Source organism: Cyprinodon tularosa, unplaced genomic scaffold, assembly GCF_016077235.1.
Source record: "Cyprinodon tularosa strain WSP-4 unplaced genomic scaffold, ASM1607723v1 ctg142, whole genome shotgun sequence".
Classification (NCBI taxonomy): Eukaryota; Metazoa; Chordata; class Actinopteri; order Cyprinodontiformes; family Cyprinodontidae; genus Cyprinodon; species Cyprinodon tularosa.
Genome location: NW_024038243.1, coordinates 192,024 through 217,498, shown reverse-complemented (window position 1 = coordinate 217,498; position 25,475 = coordinate 192,024). Strand labels below are relative to the sequence as shown.

Below are 25,475 nucleotides of genomic sequence, written 5' to 3'. Positions count from 1 at the left end.
ACCCAGTGGTTGTTTTAAAACATTTAAGGACTGGTTTCTAACCCTTCTTTAATAAATTAAGTCGTACAAAGTTATTCAGAGGGAGATATTTTTGCATTTGCCTGATGAGAAAAGGCTGCTGTCTGGGAAAGCTGATCTATAACCACAGAACAAACTGCTCTGCTTTCACAGAGTATTGTTATCATTATGCTATGAAAGTAAATTAAAACAATAGCCATGTGAATAATCCGTGCCAGCAGACCAAGGACGTCTTCTCATTACGTCCCTTTGAGTCGCAGCCTGAAGATCAAAGCCCAATCAAGCTGATGTTCCTCAGGAGAGCAGACTTAATGCTCAGATACTGCTGTCCTGATTACACTTTATGGGCCGAGACTGGATGTAGTTTGGAGGTGACAGTGACGGGACAGATTGTTGAGACACAAACACAGCAAAGCTAATCCAAATGCTTTATTAAACATCTTTAAAGCATTTCCTCCCATTCATCATCGTCATCATTGGTGGAGACGGGTGCCGAGTAAACACCCAGCTATTCCAGGCAGCTCCGGCATTTCATTTGATTCCGCTGTTGCTCATGGTTTGGGCTCTGCACACTCCCTTCCCGGCTACTTCAAAGGCGGCTCCCTTGTACGTTGCCACGCAGCTCTGATCGGTGCGCAGGTCTGGCTGAACCTGCTCCCACACTTTCTTTTTGGGGTTTAGCTCCTTGTCTGGGTCACCTGGAATGAGGGAAAAATAAATCCTGCATGAAATAATCCTCAGCTGGTTCCTGGATCCAGAATGTGGTGCTTTTTTTTATTTATAACCTGCAGGAACACAGCTTTTATATAGTTCATTTGACTTTCTGTCATGTTTCATTTGAGCCTCTGTAAATAAAATGTCTGTTTGCTCTCGGCTGTAATTGAAAACATGGAGCCAGGATTTCTCTGAATCTATAAAGTTCATCTCAGGGAAAACAGAGAGGTGAGCTTCCTCTGATGTTCCTCAGCGTCTGTCAAAACTCATAGAAAGATGGCTTCCAACCTTAGATTACAACTAATCCAATCAGATGCTTGGAGGAGGTTCTAATGGGGAACCTTTGTGTGTTTCTAGGTGCCAGCTGTCACAGTCTTGGTTCTGTTAAGATTTCTTTGAGTTTTCAGTTTCACTTTGATCCATGTTTTTCATTGCTTTCTAGTTTTATTGGTTTAATTCCTACTTTATTGTGTTTTCTGGATATATTTGAGTTCTTAGGTTTCTCATGCTTGCCCTCTTGTGTTGGTCTCCTTTTCCCTAGCTCCTTCTAGAATCCTCTGTTCACACCTGCTACCAATCAGCTCATTAGTCCTGTCTTTGTTCAGTCTCCCATATATACTCTCCCTGTGCAGTTCCTCAGTGCTGCTTCCTCGTCGTTCCCTGGCTCCTCATGCATGTTTTCCCTGATGTCTCCAAGGTTCTGGTTTTTCTATACTTTTTATGTAGCATTTTTGGATTCCTGCCTCAGTTGCCAGTGAGTCATTTCATTAATTCTTCAAGAACTCACCTCTGTCTCTTCACCTCTACATTTGGGTCCTCAAAACCTCAACCAAACCCTGACACCAGCAGACGCCCACCGCCTCCCTTAGGGAGCAAAGTGAGCTACATTTTCTCACCTTTTGGAAAATGTGAGTAATCACAGACACATAGGGTGGCTGTGGAAAAACTAACTTCTACTGTAATGGTGGGAAAGGTAAGCAAACAGGAGGTGAGGGAAAAACTCATGTTTTTATATTTCATTTAGGACAGATTTAGGTTGACTAGGAACTAAATAAAGTTCCCTCTGGGCCAGAAGAGGCTCTACCTCAAGCAGGTTCTGATAGGATGGAGGGAGAGCTGGAGAAATGGACCTAAGCATAAGGATCCCAACCTGGACCGTTCACTATCAGATTAAACAGCAGCGACCCATTGCTCCACATCCACTACAGTGTGTCGTAACGTCCCACATGAGCTGAGGTTCTGGTGAAGCTCTGGCTCATTTGTCTGTCCAGCAGGATTCTATTTGATCTAGGGCTGCAACTAATGAGTATTTTGCAAATCAATTAATCTGCCCATTATATTTTTTTTGATTCATGGATTAATAATCTGATAGCAAAGGTTCCTTAAAGAATTTTTACTTAATTAAATCAGGTGAAAGTAAAAATTTTCCACTTGAGGAGTTCTGGATAGAGCTCATTGGCAGACCAAAAAGTTTAATCTTAAATGCAAAATATATAATATATTTTTTGCATTCTTGGTATAATTACTTATCTAAATGGGTCACTCTGTCAGTTAAAGGCATATTTAAGAGTCTCCATACTCCAGTTAATGATTAACTAGATATTCGTTAACGATTATTTCAATTATGGATTCATCACGATTAACCATTATTTTTTTTCATCCTGATTCTGATCAAATTTAGAGAAAAAGCCTATTTTAGCTTTATTTTTAAATAGAAAAGTATGAATAATTAAAGAGGTAAAAAATATTTTCATTGACATGGAATAACTCTTTTTTTTCAACATGGGAAGTTATTTCTTAACAGAATCATAGATGATTTTTAAAGAAGTGTGCAGCTAAATACAAATTAAAAACCCCAAATAAAACACTTTTGACCTCATTTTAAAGGTTATCTGAGGTTTTATTCCTTTAATCTGCAAAAAATCCAGAAATGTCACATGAACAATAGCAAAAATTAGCAAACACTTTAGTATGCTAGGACTGGATCCTAAACTTTTATCACAATATGTTTCTAAATTTTGATTCAATACGATGTGATTCTTATCTAAATAGTATGAGAGGACTGCTAGAAATGCCTGTAGAAACCTATTCAGCCGCATCTATGAAACTACTCTAACATAATAAAATCTATGAGCTGAACAGATTAAATGTACATATAACCAGATGATCTTCTCTCCCTCCTCATATTCCAGTCTGTGGCATCTTGCCTTTTTAACAGTTTCATCAGCTCCTTTATTATCCTGTTTAACTTTCATTTGTCCCAGAAGACAAACATACCGCGGTCTGAATCCAGATAGTGTTTGAGTATCAATACATGTAGGAATATTGAAATTTTTGATATTCCTACCAACAGGTGATGCTTTCAGTGTTTCTGTGAAGACATTAGAAGGACTAACAGTCTTTATCTTTCTGTTATTTTTAAGGCAGGGGATCACAAACACTTCCGCCTGTAACCCTAAAAATAACAAGGCAACAGACTGGAAAGACCCTAAAATGCACATATATCTTTGTTTATATTATACTTACTTCCCTTTGTTGATTGATTTGACTTTATTGATCTCACAGTGGAGAAAAGTACTGCCAAAGGAAGTAAAAGGTGCATGGGATATATACAGTGCGTCCACATATGACAGCTTTTTTTTATGCAGGGTTATTGAACAGGGTGTTTACACGGGTATTTATATATATATATAGATATAAAGATATAGATATAGATAGATAGATAGATAGATAGATAGATAGATAGAGCACTGTCAAATATTTGTTTATTTAAAAAATGAAGTAACTATTGTCAATTTTTAAATAAATATTGTAAAATAATTGATCATTTTAAATGTATTTCTAATAACTTATGTGTTACTTTAACCATTTAAGGTACAGTATTTAATTATTTAATGTGTGAATTATTCATCAGCTAAAGAAATGAATAAATAAATAAATAAATAAAACCTCTACAGCAGGTATTTCATGGTACATTTATATATTTAGTCAGACATTTAACTCTCTGTATATGATTATATATTCTGAGACTCAGAAATACCTGAGTGATCAGATCCCACTCAGGGCTGCCCCTACCTAAACTAAAAATACATACTCTTGGTAAATAAATAAATCTAAATAAACACACATTTGAAATTAATAGAACAAAAAAAAAACTTATCAAGCATTTTAAATAGCTTGCAAATAGCAAAACGTAAAAAAAAAATAGATGCATATATATATATGCATGTATATATATATTACATATATCAATATGTGTGTGTGCGCATGTATATAAACACACATATACATATATGTATGTATGTGTATGTGTGCGTATATAACACACACAAAGAACTGAATTTTTAATGATGAAATTGTTGATATTTGATGTTTATATCTGCAGCGTTTTGTTTTTAGTTACTGCTATGATGTAATTCTTTCAGTCAATGTCTTGTTCTAGTCTTTGTTAAACGAGGCAATGATTGATTATTAAATTAGTTGGAGATTATTACAGTAATAGATTATCATGATTACTCACTCTAGCCCTAACATCCCAAGACATGGGTGTCTTGTGACCCTCCTGTGGACCCAGTCCCCCGCTTTGGGAACCGCTGTTCCAAGGTACAGCCTTTAGCTCAGGGGATCCGGTCTTCCTACCCAGTAACTTGAGACACCTTCCTGCTCTGTCCTGCAGACGCCTGGTTAGGAGCAGGTGAGCTGCAGAGGGCTCACGTCTAGAAGCTGTGGGATGGTCGCTCTAACATTAGATTTCACACGTTCCTTTGGTCTGTTTTACGTCTCAGCAGACATGAAGCTAACGACCACGGTTTGTTCCTTAAACTCATGTGGGTTAATCCTAACAGAAATAATTAGGACGCTCATTTCCTCGGCAAACTGCCACAGGATGATCGGGTTACGGTCTGAGCAATGATGGCTGATTGGCCGTTAAGACCAGTGGTCACAGACCATTTAGCCACCAGCAAACAGAACCAGGAGATGGGTACCAAAACACATCTGGGGGCGTCCTCAGAGAAACAAACGTCCAAGCCGATGTTATGAAACCCCTCATTTCCTAAAGACAGGAACCACTAAAGACAACAAACCACAAGTACCCCCCAGATGGACCCACCTGGAAAGCCTTGGACACTGACTCGGTCCCCGGGAACTGATCCACTCGGAGGATCCAAGATTTCCACTTTGTCTGGTGAGCTTGCACACATGACCATGGCCTGGGACACCACCCCCCTCATCTTGGCTGGTTTGAGGTTACACAGCAGGATCGCCATCCGGTTCTGCATCTACAGAGGACACAAAGGCAGATCAGAGAGTCAACAGAGTTCTGTGGTTCTAGCTACAACACGTTTCAGGAGAAACAGGAAATCATTCAGGCACAAAAACACTTCATGGAGGAATATCTGCAAAAAAAAACCTATTCCATGGTTCTTTAGATATTGGCCCATAAAATGTACCGTCATTTATTCATGGTCACCAGTAGGGATGCACGATATTGGGATTTTGGCCGATATCCGATATGCCGATATTTTAAAACTCATGTAGCCGATAACCGATATCGATACCGAGGTTAAAGCTGGACAAAAATAAGTAGTCATTGAAAATAGCAGTTTTGTTATCCATTTCTGACACTTTGAAAAATAATATACTCAAATATGTTCATATGCTGATATCAAATCGATTTTTAAAAACGCGGTATCGATCTATTTTACTTTCAAAATCTCGTGAAATTTCATCGTTCTGTTATAAACTCTCGTGATATTTTGCAAATTCTTGTGAGATTTTGTTAGTAAAATAGATCGATACCCCGTCAATATATCAACATATAAAAATATGGCAAAATTTTGTGAATTTTCGGGGGACTTTGTAGCATAACGATGACATAGCAATATTTCATTAGTAAAAGAGATTGATATGTTGTTTTTAAATGGCAATATATCAGCATATGAAGAGATTGTGATATTTTAATGTATCAATATTTTTCCCTTGTTTTTAGAAGTTTTTAAGTCTGTAAAAAAGAAGTTGTTGAGGAAGAAGAAGAAGTAGTATTTTTTATTTATTTTTTTTAGACTTTAGAAACTCAGAAGGTGATCACATATCGGGTTTAATTTCGGTGGGGTGGCCGATCTCCGATATTCAGTTGTAAGGCCGATTCCGATGGGGGGCCGATTATATCGTGCATCCCTAGTCACCAGAGCAGATGATTGCCTCATTCATCTCAGATCAGATATAAAACAACCTGTTTACCTAAATGTGACAAATGGGAGTTTAGCTGCAGATTTACTGACACCATCTTTGCATTAACACCAAAAACAATCAATACTCATTACACTGCAGAAACACAGAGTTCCATCCTGAAACCATTTTGACAATTTCTGTCTCTGTGTCACAAGGACTTCCCTCTCTGCATCCCATCTTTAAACATTAGGGCACTAATGTGACCAACAAAGCATTAAAGAGAAAAGTCATCTTTTCAGAATAAAGGCAGTGGATCTGTTCCTAAAACATGTTAAACAGTATATTTTGTATTGATCAATAGAAGCCAGTTCGGCACATTTATAGGGCTCTAAAACGTTTTTTTGCTTTTTTTTAATTAGGACTTTAACACATTCATTTTGGTTAATTGATTATACAGATTTTAACAGCTTAAAAAAAAATCAACACAATCAATTGCATTTTTTTTTATACATTCTAAAGTCTCGACCAGGAACTTTTGTTTCACCTCTTTGCGGCTAAAAACCATCTCAGAGTAACAGAAGTTACAATAATTCCTAGATGACTGCCAGTTACTTTGGGAAGGATCCCAGAAGCCCGACCGTAGCTCCTAAGGTGTTAACTACAGACGTAACATTCAGGCGAATTAGGCCACATACGTGTCTTCATTTATATCAGAAACACAACCTGCAAGGACCATAGAGAGTTATATCTTTGTTTGCTAACCCCAGCAGTCAGAAAAGCAGCACAGACGTTCACAGCGCTAATGTCAGCGTCCACAGCTGCAGCAGCCCAGATGATGAACTTTGGAGCCACCATAAGGAAGTCCAGGTCTGAAAAAATGGGAACAACTCCCTGGTAAAGAGGGATGCGTGTGAGTAGCTGGTGTAAGAAGATTAAGTATCCTCAGGGGTAGCTAAGGCTGAGCAATTAGTCGTAGGGAACTGTAATTTCCCTACGACTTTAAGGAACCTTTGGTTATCCAAATTTGAATTGATTAATCGGAAAAAATAATCAACAGATTAATTGATTAGCAAAACAATTATTTTTGCAGCCCTACTTTCAGGGTCATTTTCATGCTTGTGATTCGCTGAAAGGAAAATCATAATTGCAATATGGATTTTTTGAATTTGTTGAGCCTTTGTTGTATCTACAGTATGCTTTAAATGCCCTAAATGCTGCATGTTGTACAGCAAAAACAAAGCTCCGAAGGCCAAGACTTAATGCATAGATCTACTATCAAAGTTCTGTTGTCCGTTGCACAAACTTGCCCCCACTTCCTCACCGCCTCGGCCGTATCTAGACCCACAGCTAGTTCCTGATTGTCCCTCTTGCGTTGTGGCGTGGAATAACATAGCGCAGACCACGCTTCAAAATTTGGCATAAATCCAAAAATGTCTGCGTCATACCTGCAAAAAGCTAACTGCAACACACTGCTGCGGGAGTATAACCAGGCTGTGAGAGGTCGTGTTGGGTGAGGAAAGCACAAACCCTTATTTTTAAAACGCATAGTCAGTTATTGACGCTGCTAAATCAGCTGTTGCCGTAGCTCCCGGCAAACGTGTAGTGTAGTAGTTCTGTTTGGCTAATATTGTTAGTTGTCTTTTTGTTTGTTTTGTTTTTTTATTTACCGTCAATTTATTTTCAAGTGATTTTTATTTTTTTACTCATGCGCAATCGCAGAAAGCCTGAAATCCGGCATGGAGCCGGAATACTTTAATCTCAGCGTTGCGAGGCAATAACCTGACAACAGCCAGATGCATGTCTCGCTCCGCCCAGCTCCACTCACATACATCTGGGAACCCGCTCATTGAAAGTGATTTCCCCAACCGAATTTATGGTCTGTCCAATCAGGACGCAGGGTGGGTGTGTCCTGGAGTGGAGAAGCGACCGTGAGATTCCAACAACAATGGCGGCTCGCATTGAGGAAGCAAGCGTTAGCATTGATGCTGCTATTTCTTCTGTGTTGTCCAATCTATCTGATATTGTTTCATTAAAAGAACATCAGAGAACGGCTTTGAAGGCTTTTGTTGGTGGAAACGATATTTTCGCCCTTCTCCCGACCGGATTTGGCAAGAGCTTGATCTACCAAATGGCTCCTCCTCTCACAGCGTCACGGGTTAGCTTCGGTGTGAGTGGTTGAAATAGCACATCAATAAAGATGACAGACAAGTGGCTTATCCAATCATATGCAAGGAGTTTTGATAAGGCCCAGCCTTCAGTAAAGGCAATTCCTATGGCGGGTTCCCAGATGTATGTGAGCGGAGCTAGGCGGAGTGAAACATGCATCTGGCTGTTGTCAGGTTAGCGAGGCAAGGGCTCAAACATGTACGGCTGTAAGCCTTCTACACCAAACCAAGCTTCTGCCGCCCTGGCGTCCTCTTCCACAACATCTTCATCCCCGCTTTCCTCCTCTAAATAAAAAATGGATCACGGAGGAGACTCATCCACAACCTCCGACACTAAACTCTCCTCCTCTTGCATGTTTCCTCTGTCCATAGTGTTCCTTGACAGTGTCGTTTCTAAGTCACCAATTTAGTGCTACTTGGTCCAAATGGAATTTCCCATTGGGAACCTACTAGCACTAAGTTGCTAACTGGTTAGTAACATGCTTCTGACAAACCGGCCACAATCAAACATGCTTGCGAACCTTCCGCTACAACAATCCCGCCCCCTTGATAAACGACCAATCACATTCATTTTATTCACTCGTGTAAAGTCGTGCACCACTCGGGAGAATTGGGAAATGCAACGGTTGGAACAGCCGCTTCCCTACGACTTTAATAAATGTTTCTGTTAAAAGTGGTTCTGTGTTTAAAAGCAGTTTCAGATGCATGTAAAGATTATTAGGAGTAATTTTGGGTATTTGGCCCTCAGCTCCACATGTCTGTCTACCAACCTGCTCCAGAGGTATGTGCTTGACCAGGCCACTGACCACAGTCCTTGGTGCAGCCTCGCCCACATCCACCTGCTCCACATACAGACTGTCAGCATCCGGATGCTTCTCTGCTGTGATGATACGGCCAACGCGCAGGTCCAGACGGGACACATCCACCTTGGCGTCCTCTTGGCTCGCCGCTGCCTGTTTCTTCTCTGCTTTCTCTCCTCCTTATATTAAAAAAGGTTAAACAAACAAATGCTGAAATCATACAGTTTTAGTCAGACTGAGGGGTATGAAGACTTACTAAGGTTCATAAACACAAGGTTTGCAATTGTACAACAGAATTCAGAAATATGTGAACAGTTTCTTAAATAAACAAACAAAAATAATAATAATCCAGCCGAGGACAGATCAGCTTTTGTGGTCCGATCCAAGATGGCCGCCCAGGCACGTCGGCCTCGATGCTGACAGTGTCCAACAAGGTGTCTACGTATATAATGTCTATGATTAGAAACAGTAAAGGTAAGGCTAGCTTAGATCGTGCGAAGTTCCAAATTTAACAAGAATAATTTTAGACTGACTGTAGTAAGCTAACATATTTAATAATGTCTTTACTAAACTAATTTAACTCTTAAAGAGAACAGCAATTAGCCTGAAGATGCTTTGCTAACCTTACCAGCTTCAGCCACTGATCTCTATTTATTCACTGGATCGCTGATAGGCCATTGGTAGTACCGGATGCTGTCAAGTCACCAGCCGCCATATTGGTACTTCCTAGTTGGACTAGAATAGATGCACTACAGCATCGAACAAAGATGATGTTCTCATTTATAAAAGATAAAGTCATCACTTTGACATGCAATTGCTGTTTCATAGCATCAGTAGATTAATGTCATTTAAGGTAAAAAAAATTAGGTACATCACACTGCATTTTCAGTATGAAGCTTATTAAGTCTATAAATCATTTAATATAACATATTATAAAAATCCATCAACACAAAAATAATGTGTTAATGAAGCTTAATAGTAATGTAGCAAGATATTAAGAATATTACACATGCACCCTCCATTCCCCACCACACACGCACACACACACACACACACACACTATCTGACAATGTGCATGTAATATACACTCACCGGCCACTTTATTAGGTACACCTGTCCAACTGCTCGTTAACACTTAATTTCTAAGCAGCCAATCACATGGGGGCAACTCAGTGCATTTAGGCATGTAGACATGGTCAAGACAATCTCCTGCAGTTCAAACAGAGCATCAGTATGGGGAAGAAAGGTGATTTGAGTGACTTTGAACGTGGCATGATTGTTGGTGCCAGAAGGGCTGGTCTGAGTATTTCAGAAACTGCTGATCTACTGGGATTTTCACGCACAACCATCTCTAGGGTTTACAGAGAATGGTCGGAAAAAGAAAAAACATCCAGTGAGCGGCAGTTCTGTGGGCGGAAATGCCTTGTTGATGCCAGAGGTCAGAGGAGAATGGCCAGACTGGTTCGAGATGATAGAAGGGCAACAGTGACTCAAATAACCACCCGTTACAACCAAGGTGGGCAGAAGAGCATCTCTGAATGCACAGTACGTCGAACTTTGAGGCAGATGGGCTACAGCAGCAGAAGACCACACCGGGTGCCACTCCTTTCAGCTAAGAACAGGAAACTGAGGCTACAATTTGCACAAGCTCATCCAAATTGGACAATAGAAGATTGGAAAAACGTTGCCTGGTCTGATGAGTCTCGATTTCTGCTGCGACATTCGGATGGTAGGGTCAGAATTTGGCGTCTACAACATGAAAGCATGGATCCATCCAGCCTTGTATCAATGGTTCAGGCTGTTGGTGTTGGTGTCATGGTGTGGGGAATATTTTCTTGGCACTCTTTGGGCCCCTTGGTACCAATTGAGCATCGTTGCAACGCCACAGCCTACCTGAGTATTGTTGCTGACCATGTCTATCCCTTTATGACCACAATGTACCCAACTTCTGATGGCTACTTTCAGCAGGATAATGCGCCAAGTCATAAAGCTGGAATCATCTTAGACTGGTTTCTTGAACATGACAATGAGTTTACTGTACTCAAATGGCCTCCACAGTCACCAGATCTCAATCCAATAGAGCATCTTTGGGATGTTGTGGAACGGGAGATTGGCATCATGGATGTGCAGCCGACAAATCTGCGGCAACTGTGTGATGCCATCATGTCAATATGGACCAAACTCCCTGAGGAATGCTTCCAGCACCTTGCTGAATCTATGCCACGAAGAATTGAGGCAGTTCTGAAGGCAAAAGGGGGTCCAACCCGTTACTAGCATGGGGTACCTAATAAAGTGGCCGGTGAGTGTACATGTGTTGATTACATTGCTATGGTAATTACATTATATTGCAAGCATTTTTATGGCGCAACTCTTTAAGAATAGGGAGGACCAAGATGGTGGCAGGTGACTTTTTTTTCAGCCTATCAGCAATCCAGTGAATGAATAGAGATTAGTGGCTTCAGACAGGAACAAAAACAGTACTGTCTCAAGAGGTTGGATTTCTAGAAAAGTAGCCAATCACAGACAGTTTACCTCTCAGTTTGGTTCCACCCGGAAAGTGACCAAAGTTGACATGAGGCACAGAAACAGATTTACACTCTAGTAGGAGGGAATCTACAGGAGCATAAATAAGCAAGATGAGCAGGAACTTATAGCTGTGACACATTGGAGGCCTCATGGCTTTTAACCTGCGATCATAAAATGCTCAAAATGTGACAGTTTAGATTTGTGTTTTAAATAAAACTGCTCACATGAATATTTATCACTTCAGACTATATTCTGACTTAATTCTAAACTTATAAATCTGTCTGCACTCTTAGTGAACCTATTTTAAGACTAATTAAGCTCCTCAGTGGAAGAAAGGATATGGCTGTTTGAGACTGAAGCACTTTGAACAACAAAAGCTGAAACAATCCTTAGACGAGAATCCTTTGCATGGAGTTCGGGGAGTTCCCTATGCGACCAAACACAGGCATCTGTGACAGATTTCAGGCTTTAGGATTGTGCGTAACAATCCAAATATTTGTTCAAAAAGATGAATGAGTCCCAAACTGATATCTGCCTTATGAATAACAGAAATTAAAATCCAGTTGAAACAACACGGGTCATTTTGTTGGAATCTAATTAAATTTCCTCCTGAAACTAAAAACAGACCTTGTTGATGAACGGCCTGAGGATGGCCTTGTGTTGATCTCTTTGGTACCTCTATTGAAACAAAAACAAAAAAGCAGGAAACTTTTCCACCTGAATCCTCCCTGTTTGGACATGAGCTTTTGTTCATCTGATTCGATATATAGAGGTGCAGGGGCTCAGCCTGAAACACCGTCACCAACTCTTCAGCAGGGCTGTCCTAAGCCCCATTTCCACTACCCTTTTGAAACTGTTCCGAAATCGGTCCTAGCACGGTAACCGAGATCACCATTGAATGTAAATGGAGCGTACAACTGAACCAGACCGTGCCAGACACAACCGAACCGCGCTAACATGGTACTAGCTCATCAGTAGGGCTTAACGCAGTTCAGTTGTTGCACGGTTCTCAAATAACAAAGATTGTATGAGCAGACCGCATCATCTCCTTACAGTCAGCCTCCATAATAATGAGACTTCAGACCTTCATAAAAACACTAGCTTCCCTACCGTGCCACACGATTTCCAGTGATGATTCTGCTTAGCAGTGTGATGAACCTCAACGTCTGTCGTTAACTGCATCCGTAAGCCCTGATTAGACTATCGTTCCTCTGTCAAGTAAATTCACCAATGGCTCCCTTCTTCTCCTGACTCTCTGCAAACTTCCTAAATGTTACGGGCGTCCCCATGTTGGTTTGCTTATTTACCTCTAGAGAGCAGTAGTACCGTAGATCGCCACAAGGAGGCAGGGAACCATGTTAGCGTGGTGTGTAAATGGTCATAAGGATCCGAGCGCGGAGCGGATCACTTTTCAGACGGTAGTGCATATGGGGCTCTAAAGTTGCTAGATGTGGTCATATTTTCGTACTTGGTAAAGCTTTGATCCAGTCGTAGGACAGAGAAACATCTACATCGCTGAGACAAAAGATAATTACAAGCACTCTAAATATGTTTGAAAGAAGTAATTAACTCAAATAACTTAAATAATTTCACATTTTCAATGCTTTTCTCTGACTGTCAGTGCTTTGAAAATGTCGCCAAAGTCTCCAACACAGAAAAGCATTGCTAGAGTGGTTTGAGCAGTCGCTAAATATACTGCATGGATGGATGGATGAATGGATGGATGGATGGATGGATGGATGGATGGATGGATGGATGGATGGATAAATGGATGGGTTGATGGATGGATGGATAAATGGATGGATGGATGGATGGATGGTTGGATGGATGGGTTGATGGATGGATGGATGGGTTGATGGATGGATGGATGGACTGATGGATGGATGGTTGGATGGATGGGTTGATGGATGGATGGACAGATGGATGGATGGATGGATGGACATTCTGTATTAGCGGAGATAATTTCCCTTCCTGATTTTAAACTAAACAAAGATTTCAAATCTTCAGATCAACATTTTCTAACTAAAACTCTAAGATCTCAGAATGTCTGGATGCTTCATCTTCAGGGATGAACTCTCAGCAGAGAACATAAAACCTAGAACAACAGTTTGATTCCTGGCATTACTAGCACCTGTACCTGTGATTTTATTTATTTCTCCAGCGATCAAAAGCCAAAAATTTTCTCTGCGTCTTTCCTCTGCCTTGTACCTTTTTTTTCTTGCTTCTTCTTTTTGGGCTCATCTTTGGGAGGGGGGCTCTGGACAGCAGTGGGAGGAGAACCAGAGGGCGGTGCATCAGTGGATTTAGGAGGAGCGGGCTTCGAACAGACATCAGTAACGCTGTCCACAGACGGCATGGGGACATCCCGCACTGCAGGGGGAAAAAAATGACACATAAGACGCTGGGGATCTGCATCAAAACAAGGGGAGGGACAGGGAGGTTTGACGAGTGGACCTTCTCCACAAAGCTCAAACTGATACCAAACAGAGACAGAAACATCTAAAATAGGACAGGCTACACCTCTGTTGTCCCCATTCACATGCAGAGATGTTTGCACCATCCTAAGCCAACTAAATGAGCCAGAGTGAGCTTTATTTACACAGCCAGTGGGAGGACAGCTCCCCTGATGCAAACACTTCTGATGGGTAAATGACATAGTGTCCATGCTGATGGAGAGGAGCGAAACAAAGCCCAAAAGCAGGCAACAGTGTCCGACAAGAAGCCTTTCAGGAGAAATGACCCCTCATTTCAGGCGCCTGATGTTTGAACTACCACAAAATGCAGAGCCGGCGTCTGACAAACAGCGGTCTGCAGGGACGCCACCATCGCCATGATCCGTTTAATTACCTTAATTCTATGTTAAGACCTGAGCGCTGAACTTTTCCGGGTCACTTTGCAGACAGAAGCTACAATCTTGAATGTTTTTCGAACCGTTAATATAAACTTATTTCTTTGGTTAAAAAAGCAACGGCTCGTCTTTTCTGGACAACATCTCCATTAAGAAGTGTTCAATGATCTGATGCCCCGTCAGAGGGAAAGGATTCACACCAGACTCTATGTGACTATAAGGCTGGAGGATCATTGTTGGGAGGAAACGCTCAACAGTTTTTTTTTTTTTTTTTTTATCCAAATACTTTATAACCCCCAAATTTAAAAAACTGAGGATTTAACTATTAAATCTCTGGAGATGGTGAAACTTCAAATCCACCTGTTTTCTAAACCCTTGCTTCCCTTGTCAGACATTCCCAGATCCGATATTCCAGATCTATAAGCACCAGAGCAGTGGGAGCTGCAGTAGGCCCTGAAATCAAATTCTACAAGATCTCTGCGTCTCTCTGGGTTTGTTTGGTTTTAAAGTGCAATATCTTATAATCCTCCATACCTTATCTTCACATTGGTTCTGTTCAGAAGTAATTAGGAGTCACCTTTCTGCTGATAATTGGAGCCCAGTTTTTGACGTGAGTTTAAATCAATGGAGAACAGAACAATGTTTTTAATGGACATCTTTCAGATATACCTAAGACCCTAAATATTTTAACACAGCAATAAACATGGAAGGTTTCGCTCTGTGCTTCTATATCTAAGGCAGCAGCTTGACTAAGGCTGAGTATTTGCTACAGCACCCTCTGGTGGACGCTATGATGGATGGATCATAATGTCCATCAATCCATCCAACCATCCATAAGGAAATACACGTCACTGCCTTCACATGAGTGTAAATATTTCATTTAAAATGTGATGGCTGGGTGACTGGGTGATTTCTTTGTCATCTTCTGAGTTAGACTGTGCGGCCATCTGTGATGTCTCCGAGCTGCCATGCGTTTTTTTTGTTAGCCTTTGTTTGGATGCTGTTTTCGTTGTGATTTTGGCCTGGCGGGACCAGTTGTCCTGTTTTCGATTATTGTTTTTTTTTTTTTTGTAGTTTATTTTTCCTATAGTCTGGTACTAGTAGGGACTTTGACGGCCAGGTTACGGGTTGGCCCCCTGCTGCAAGTCTTTAAATGCTCCATTCAGATCTCCTCTATTAGGACACTTCGAGCTTCGTAATAAACAGTTTTAGCATCTTATTAATAATTGGGTAATCTGAAAGAATAATCAACAGATTAATCTATTAGCATAATAATCTTTCCTTTTCTTTGAACCAACCTTTCATTAATCATGAACAACACTTGACAGCCATCATTTTGCTACAAAAACATGAAAGACTTTATCATTTATTTCAAACAGGAATCATAACTATTCATTCCACAGAAGGCCCTTCAGCTGAATTAAGGCCAATTTATGCTTCTGACACATAGCCTCTGCAACCATCAAATCTGTCTCTGTATGCGAACACACCCCGCAGCGCAGAGCTTCTGCAATCGTCGTCGCGCACCTCAAAAAAACTCCTGGCTACGCGTTGGACGGTCGCAGACCTTCTAACGCGCAGACAGTGTGCAGACAAGAAGCAGCTGTGATCGGTCCTTGGTATGCCTTTCCGGCTGTCTGTGTCTCCTTCTCGAAAACCGAGGAACAACTACGATGAAAGGTTAATCGAGGAGGTTCGGAAGTACAATCCGTCGTTCTCGTGAGTTCTCCAATAGGCTCCTCCTTGTGTTTTGGCGGCACACTGCTTTGCGTCCCTAGAAATTCCAGACCGACGGTGCAGAAGCATACCACCAAAACTAGTTCGCGACCAGACACACAGGCAATATTTGATGTGTTGCAGAAGTCTAACCCCTTGCTCACACTGGCTCCGGTGCGGTTACCGAGCCGACGGAGACCGCAACTTCCGCACACCCCCTCTCACACTGCCCTTTTGACTACGGTGCGGTGCGGCTCTGCGGCTCCGGCAACAGGTCCGGAGATTTAACAGAAGTTCACTTGAGTTCACGTAACTTCACGCGATAACACGGCCCAAATAAGGATATTTGCGAGAGCTTGTTGCGGGGGGCTCCGGCACGCCGCAAGGATAGCTTTCTTGTGGAATTTTCTGCAGCGCCGGAGTGTCTCGGTAACCGCAGCCGGACAGCTCAGCAGCCGGTGAGAGAGGTTTACGTCTTTTTAATGACTTGGAATCACTGCGGCGCCGCACCCACCGCACCGCAACGGTAAGACCGGAGTCGGTGTGAGCCTGGGGTAATCTGCCCTTTACTGTCTAACTAAGTCAGGTGGCTACAGATATTAAGCTATTTAACAAAGTTAGAACTGTGGATTCCAGTTATATAGTTTGCATTTTAATCTCTAAAGGAAATCAGAGGCTTCTGCCAGTATTTATCTATATTTGATTAACATACACAATGAAAAACAAACATCACTATGATGAAAAGGGAGTGGAAAAAAAAAACAAAAAAACTAAACACCACCTCAAGCAAACTAAAAAACATTCCTCATGCTTTTAGATAATCAAACGACTTATTTATTCCAGACCAACAGCATTCCTGTGAATCCTTCCTGGAAAAGATGGACATATGTTAGACATCCAGCTACCGATGAGCATGTTGTCCTCATCATTCACTCCGGCTCTAGTAGAACTGAGAAGTTATCAGAGAAGATGAAAGCAAACAAGACTAGAACGATGTCAAACACTCCCCAATGAAGCAGGCAGCAAACAGCAAAGTACAGATTCATCAGATTAATCTGATTTCTGTTGGGTTAAGATCAAGGTGTGAGTTGATTTTAGGTTAGGGAAGCGTTGGTTATAGTTTTGAAAGGGTTGAAAATGACAATGGAAGTCAACACATGGTTCTCACAACACACGGCAAGGCGAGAATGGGTGTGTCACCATACCTCCTCTCCTTTTTTCTTTCTCCAGCAGCTGCTTTTTCAGCGCCTCAATTTCATTCTTTAATTTGTAATTCTCCACCGTGAGTCTCTTCTCCTCTCTCACGCTGGCCTGGGCGGCTACAACAACAAAAAACGCAGAGAAAAAAAAACAAGAAAGAAAAGTTATTCATGTTAAATAGCAAAAGGTAACACAGACTGAAATTGTTTGTTTCATATGAGACACTAAAGAGCAGATTAGACTTCTGCATCCACACACATCAAATGTGGCTTGGGTCTGATCGTGAACCAGTTTTGCTGGTACGCTTCTGCACCGTCTGTCTGGACTTTCTAGAGACGCACAGCAGTTCGCCGCCAAAGCGCAAGGGGGAGCCTATTAGAGAACTCACAAGAACTTCGACGGATTGTCACAAGAACTTCGGCGGTGCCAGTGGGAGAGTTTATCTTCCATAACAACAATGGTGCTTCTGCAAGATTTCATATGAATATTTATTATAATGATTTGATGAACTAGAATAAGACTTTTCTTTCACCAGTTCACCAGTTCTTCCAGCAGTCCACACTTTCTCTGCTCTCTTTTTTCTCATCATCTTCTCCTTCTTTCCCATCGCCAGGCTTGCCACAGGTTTGCCTGCTGTGTCTAAAAGTAGCAGCAGCAGCAGCCCAGACTGACAGCAGCTCATTGGATCATTTCTATCACGTGCAGGCTGGTGCTGGATGGCTTTACCGTACAAACAGGAGAAGCAGCACAAGTGTAATTAAACACTGCCGTCAGACCACATGAGGTAATTTACAAATGTTTGAAATAAGGTTGGGTGGGTCTGGATCCGGACCGCAGTCCGTTATTCAGGTGGTTAACAAAAGATTTTTGCCTCTTATCATCCTCCAGCCAAACTAATCAAAGTTGTTGGCAGATTGACATATTTTTAAAAGGTTTATTAGGGCAAAGGTTAGGGGTGTAAAATCCATCATGGCGATTCGATTCAGTATCGGTTTCCTGACCCAGCGATTCGATTATTTTCAATACTCAAGAATACACCACGATTCGATTAGATTAATTGGTTCATTTTTTTTTTTTTTTTTTTTTTAAACCTTACAGGCTAGACAAGGTTTCAAATTTGAAATAAATCAATGAAAGCTGTAATATCGTTATGAATTTTTTTTTTAGAAACAACAGCAAATACCAGAAGTAGCAAAGTTGCATAAAAAAATACGCACAAAATCAGTGCAAAGAGTGCAATTCAATACCTCGGCTCCAGAGTGTCGACGTCCCCGCCCCCTCCACAGACGCCCAGCTGCACCTCTCCCAAATTGTAGCTGACCGCAGACAGGAGACCGGCTTGTTTTGTTTTTATGACCGAAATTGCAGAAAACAACTTGTGAAGTTTGACCCGCTAGAAGAGCGAGGTGCGCAAGAACGCTGGGACCCTTTTTCCAACTGTATCCCCACTCTTTTTGGCCCTCATGTCCCTCCGTCGTCGGACTAAACTCGCCCCCACTTTCTCGCCGCCTCGGCCGTATCTAGACCCACAGTGTGTAGCAGAGACCACGCTTCAATATTGAACATTAATCAAAAATGTCTGTGTCAACGTTACTGCAACAAACTGCTGTAAAAGTATAACCAGGAAGCGAGGTAGGAGGGCAAAATAGGTTTAGCGCCACCGCAGCACGGGAGGGAGAATTACGTCCAGGAGCAAATGGATAAAAATAGACCGGAGGAAAAAAAAATACATGAATCAATACTCCTGCACAGTATTGATGCATCGGATCGTCGACTGTTGGATCGATGCATCGATACAAAACGATTATTATTTACACCCCTAGCAAAGGTGGTGAGTAACTAGATTTAGTCAGTTACTTTAACAGTATTCTTATGAAATGCAGCTACTTCTACTTGAGCTAAACAGTAGATCTTTTCAGTGGAAGTTCTTTACCCTGCTCTAAACATTTATACGCACATTTATAAGGACTGATTTTAGAAGTTTTATATTGTCAATATAGATCAGGAAAAGTATTTCTCCAACAGGAATTTATTTGTTTTAGTCATTTCTATGTATTTTTGTCTTTAACCAGAGGTTGCAGATAAAGACTGACAGCATCATTTCTCAACAATAAATAAGAGGCAATGTCCAAAAATTTGTCTGTACTTAAGTAGTCTTTTTAGCACATACTTTACACTTTTACTTTGGTAAATAAATGCTGACGTAGTGCAACTTTTACTGAGGTTCAATTTTAATGTACCTTTCCAACCATTGGTTTTGGGTAATAATTTAAATTCAGGGTTTATTTTCCCTGCTCTTTATTTCAAATAGGTGACTGGACTAATATGAAAGCCTGTATTGTGATACACTTTTCAGCCATATTACACAGGCATTTATTGAGTATAATGGGTTGGATTTAATAAGGCTAAAATAAGAGCAACCCCCCCCCATGTCTTACAGGCCTTCTCTTTCAGCAGCTGCACTTGCTGTTTCAGGTACTCGATGATCTGGTCGGCCTCGGCGGCTCGCTGCTCCAGCCTCAACAAAGGATTGGGACTCGACATCTTGATGAGCGAACGGGCTAAAAACCTAAAAAACAACAACAGACAAACAGCGGTGTTTGTGAAACTAAATGCCATCTGCAGACCGGAGAGGCTGAAGGAGCTTAAAGGAAAAAAATAAATAAAACAAAGTGTTTGGACTTGTAGTAAACAGCTGCACACAGAGAGGTTCCAGTTAGAGTCACAGAGCTGTGTACAAACAGAAGCAAAAGATGAATATTTGAGCTCCAAAGTTAGCACAAAACGACCACAGAGTAACTTCCACTGTTTCAATGCAGTCTCAACAAAAACAGAATACTGTAATTTCCCCATTATTGGTCAGACTCTGCAGGATTATATAATAGTCATCATCATAACTGAAATCTGCTAAATTGAAAAGTGATATATGCATGTATTTAGGCCCGCCTAATATTAAGAAAAACATGCGATATGAGCTCACTTTGGTAGATGTTGCGATCAGGATTTGATTTGTGATAAAAAAACGACAATAACCACAGTGTCAATGCCATTCTTTGGGTGTTAGACCCCAGACTTTGGCTACGTTCACACTGCAGGCTTTAATGCTCAATTCAGATATCTTTTTTGTGAAATCAACTTTTTTGCATTGCTATTCACATTTCCAAATATATGAGACTTGTATGTGATCTCCTGTGTGAACTGAAGTCATAAAACGCAAGTGTCCTGCATGTGCAGTAGAGGATGCAATGCCATCACAGGCCAGAGTGCTCTTAGTAAAATAAACATGGAGGGCATCTAGCGATCGTTCCCAACTATAAAAACATAATCTTTCAAGATGGTTAAACATAAATTCTGCTCTCTGCATCATCTTCTGCCATGGTTGTTGTTTTTCTTGCCGCTTTATGGTAGCAAGACCCAGAATAGTGACCTTTGTCGGGTATTAATGGCGTTCAGGTCGGATGAATGCGACCTGGCCGCATTTGAAAATATCAGATTTGCATCGAATTCAGGACCACATAGCCACGTGATTTGGGTCGCATTGGAAAAAAAAAAATCGGATCTGTGTTGTTCAGACAGCCATGAAATGATCAGATCCAGGTCGCATATGGGCCCAAAAATCAGATTTGGGTCACTTCAGGCTGCGGTGTGAACATAACCTATGAGTGGTCAATACAGAAACTGGAATAAAAAAAAAAACATTATTTCCATCCATTAATGACAAAGTTTTCAAGATGAGTTGCTTCTGGCTTTCATCTGCCGTTTTGGCATCAATTTAGCTGCAGATTCTGAGCAACTCGATCACCTTATTAGCTCTCTATCTTCTACGACTTTTGAACTTGCGTTACGCAAAGTGTGACACATAATAAATTGCAGACAGAGAGGCTGAATGTATGGTGCTTAGAGAAGGAGCTAATATGTATTGGACTGAGGAGAGGGATGGGAATTGTTATGATGTTTTAGGAGCAGCTTGCAGAGCAGTTTGAGTTTGGGGGATGCTGCTCCTTTATGGAATAATGGACTCGAGGAAAGATTTCCAACCGGCGAGAGAAAAAAAATTGGACAGATTTATTTTTTGCAAAGCTGCAGAGTGGAGGAGAAAACGTCTCAGATATATTACAGGAAGGCACAGAGAAACAAAAGCTGGCCGAAGATGAAAACTGAGGAAATTAAAAACACAAAAGAGCTGGAGTTGATCAAATCAGGGATCAAAGGAGAAACTGATCTGAATTAAACGGCTCCAGTGGGGAAGACATAATAAAAGATCAACAAAAAAAGAAACGACTGAACCTTCGGAAAGCTGAAATGTGCATTATTGGTTCTGTTACTGCACAGCGAAGAATCAGGCCACACAGGCGGTTTGAGTTAAACATGCATATCAGCCAATCCCCCCCCGCCCCCGTTTTTTTGCTAGGATGTTTAAGTGTCTTCAGTTTTATGGTTCATTTCCTGAGCAGAAACATTCAGTAGGAAAGCACAAAACAATCAGTTTTCCAGGCAGATGATTGTAAATAGTGCCAGCACCACCTGAAGGCCTCAGGAGGCTCGACATGTTTCCATTTAAGAGACGCTCAGAGAGGCTGTTCTAGAATATACTGGATGTTGAGAAGTCTAATTTAATCCAAAGGATGATGTTCAGGCTATTGCTGATGAAATTAGACAGAGTAAGGCAGAAACAAATAACAGATACAGTGCAGAATGCTCTTAGATCATCACAATTTCCAGGTTCCATCTCTATTATGGAATTAATTTTGACTAAACAATAACTAAACTAACTCCATAACTGTGATTACAATTTATAAATGCAACAAGATTGAATTGATGGCTAGATTACATCATTAACATCTGTAGATAATTGATATTGGAACATCTAAATCAAGAGGTGGTTATGATGCTTCTGGGGATATAAAAGCTTTTTTCTCTTAAAAAAGGATTGATTTTTCTTTTTTCTTTTAAAACTCTAAAGCAGGGGTCTTCAATGTTTTCCAGGCCAAGGACCCCCAAACTGATGTTGAGATGGAGCAGGGACCCCATAATTATATATATATTGTATCAACCTGGTCCTAGAATCACTCTATTACAGATGGAGTCATGTAATGAAAGTAATTTCTCCCTGGGATTATTAAAATATATCTGATTCTGATTCCTGGTTGATGGGACAGGTGTTGTGAATGAAACGGTGCCCAGTTTGAAAGAGCTCCTGTATGGTACTGAATGTGTGCATTGATGACTGAAATTATGTTTACTACAGTGTGTTGAATTCATGTTAATGTGTATTTAAAGACATCTAAATTAGTGGAAAAAAATTGCAGGGAGGAATATAAAAAACTTTTGCGACCTCCATGCAGTACCTCTGTAGACCCCCTAGGGTTCGCGGACCCCCTGTTGAAGACCTCCGCTGTAAAGCATTTTGCAGGCATGAAAGCTGCATGAGTCATATAACACAAACAGTCATTGGTTAGCTAAAGGAAATCATCAGAAGTAAGCAGGAAGCGTGAATTGTCTAAGCCATGCTACAATGTCGGATTAAAAAAAAAAGATGTTGAAATGTCTGAAAGGTCGGACACAGGCGAGAGCGTATCGGGAGATGGAGACGGAGACCAACAAGACCTCCCTCATCCTTGGCCCTATCTCAAAGAATTTTTCAAAATAGTCGAAAAATTAAGCTTTCAATTCATATAGTGGCGTCTGGCTGTTTTTTTAAAGGTTACTTTATACTTTTATACTTTAAGTAGTTTTTGGAGCACATACTTTTTCACTTTTACTTGAGTAAAGAGGTCAAGTTAATACTTCAACTTTTATCAGAGTGTTTTTAAGCTGCAGTATCTATACCTCTACTTAAGTAACAAATGTCTGTACTTTTGACACCACTGCCTAAAAGGAATAGGAATGTTTCAGCCGCTGCGTTTTTATCTAAATTTTCTCCTTGTGTCATTATTTCCCTCTCAGTTATCACTCAAACTATCTGAATTTAAGTTAATTTCAAATTGACTCTTAGTTTATTTACTGTTTTTACTGTACTTATTGTTTAAAAATTGTTTTTAAAAACCTAATCCACAAACATCCTCATTCACATTTCCCCCTAAATTTTTACCTTATACGTTTACATTATTTATTGGCTGAGTCTAAAACTATCAAGGATATTTTCAATTTAAACACAGATATGAAATAATACAATATAACCTACAATAACTTAAATTATATCATTTACTAGGTCATGAAATCAATTCAGTTTAGTATGTCAAATCAGCTGACTGCAGTGTCTTTAAATGTCCAGCAGGTGTCAGTATTGTGCGAGACAGTATCAATGCAGCATCAATACAGTTTGGCTTCAAGATGCCTCATTAACCATCATTAGCATTTGATTCAGACGTTATGGAAAAGGGGTTTATCTAAAAGATTCAGGCAGGTGTTAGACTTTAACCTTTCCAAGACTGATGCACATCAACAGTTGCATCTTTCAGGGAATCAAACAGTTATGCTTAATAAACTTCATGCCATGTTCCCTCCTAAATCTTATAGAAGCAGGTGTTTTTCATCCAAACATTTCCTTTTTGGCATCATAGTTTTAGAAGAAATAGATCCAAGGAAATGTTTTGATCATCATCCAAAGCTGAGAATATGTTTTATTACTTTCACCTCGGTCTAAGCAAAACCAGCTCAAATATGGAAGCCCACAGATGTAAATATTTATGACAGCTTTACATAAAACAATATCAATCTAATATAAATAATTCATTATATCTGATAATACTTAATTCTACTAAAAAATGTGTGTTATTATGCGGGGTAAGTGCTGTAACGTGAAGAGATACTGTCCTAAAAATACTTATTACATTATTAGGACTTTGATATGCCTGTTTTAAAGTAACGTTTGTTAAAACATATTCACGTTTATATTAAATTATAAGATAGGAAACCAGATCAAATGACTCTTATTAAGATGGTGTCTTTGTTGTTGTATTTTTAAAATAACGATCAAATTAATTTTGAGCCCTGCTTCACGTGCTATAATGGGCAACGTCAGCTAAATGTTTCAGTTTCAACTACCTTTAGTCGTAAACGTGGTAAAGTGAAGGTCATAAAAGACTTGCCATACTACAGCCATTTGTGTTGGAGCAAAGACGAAACTAAATTAAAGCAACAAAAAACTTACATGAACCAAAGCAATCCCAACACGTTTTGGGGAGAGCAGGAGCCGCACAGCTAGCTTGTAGCTGAATTACAGACAGGCAGAGCGCAAGCAGCTCTGTGAGGTCCCCGGCAAGCTCAGATCTCCATAGCATCCGGATAAAAAAGAAGTTAATCTGTGAATTTTTATCGGTTGCATCCATATACTATATAGATTTACAAGTGCCGGCTGACAAGCCATTTTTTTTTATTTCAGTTTGTAGAAATAAGTCACCTATAAAAGGAAAATGAAAATACGAAACAACTTTAATGACAACGCAAATTCACAGTTTCTCTGCATTTTGTAGCAGAAAAAATGTAATCCGTTACGTTCACTTCTATCATTGAAATGTCCACTGAGACAAAGCATGGTGGTGGTAGCACCACACAGAGGGGTTGTTACATTCAATACAGTGGGATGCCCACTTTCCTCACATATACTGTACAGTTAGGTGTTAGGTTTAGGGGCAAGGTGGGATTTCAGTTTAGTTTTAGGTGTTAACTAATCATGTTTAGGGTCTAATGTAGGGCCATAGCAATGAATGGAAAATACATCAATGTTAATATAGAGATAGATAATAAGATGTGTGTAGTTTTAGCATCCAGGACAGATATGGCTGTCCCATGCTTTATTTACTTTGGTTTAATAAATGTTTGAATCTGTATTTCAGTTAAAAATAAAAAACGTTAAGGTTCCTCTAAGCACTGAAAATAAAGTTGTTATAGTTATTATTAAATATTCTTCTAATAACTGGGAATTTAGTGACTTGAACTCCCTCAGTTGATGATTAGAACTTATACCACTGGCGAATTGTGGTGACAGACATTATTCTTGATATAACTCCTGGAGATTGTATCAAAATAAAGAGATAGGTTGCTGTGAAATCAAACATATTTAATAAACATTAATCACATTTTTATTAATCCATTAGTGTGGTTTAAACTTTACCAAGTCTTATGGTTCATATTCAGTTTAACCTTAATGTAGCAATCAAATAAAATCAATGTGAAAGAAGAAAAAAGGGATAAAAAAATCTGACTAAACAGCGATCGGCATCAGGACAAAGAAACTCAAAATATAGACCTCCACAACAGGATATAACTCAGTTAACTAAAGATATAATGTAGCTGTTAATCCAGGGAAGGCTG

The 25,475-nt window shown here is 40.3% G+C and overlaps 1 protein-coding gene across 1 annotated transcript; it reads right to left on the bottom strand.

Moving 5' to 3' along the window:
• Positions 1 to 432: 432 nt before the first annotated feature.
• aimp1a (aminoacyl tRNA synthetase complex interacting multifunctional protein 1a) lies at positions 433 to 24,436 on the bottom strand. Its single transcript, XM_038278557.1, has 7 exons — positions 24,313 to 24,436; positions 19,598 to 19,728; positions 17,165 to 17,278; positions 13,604 to 13,765; positions 8,840 to 9,048; positions 4,844 to 5,012; positions 433 to 716 (listed from the first exon to the last, which is right to left on the bottom strand). Coding segments are annotated over exons 1-7 (954 nt in total). The 5' UTR covers positions 24,315 to 24,436; the 3' UTR covers positions 433 to 549.
• Positions 24,437 to 25,475: the final 1,039 nt, after the last annotated feature.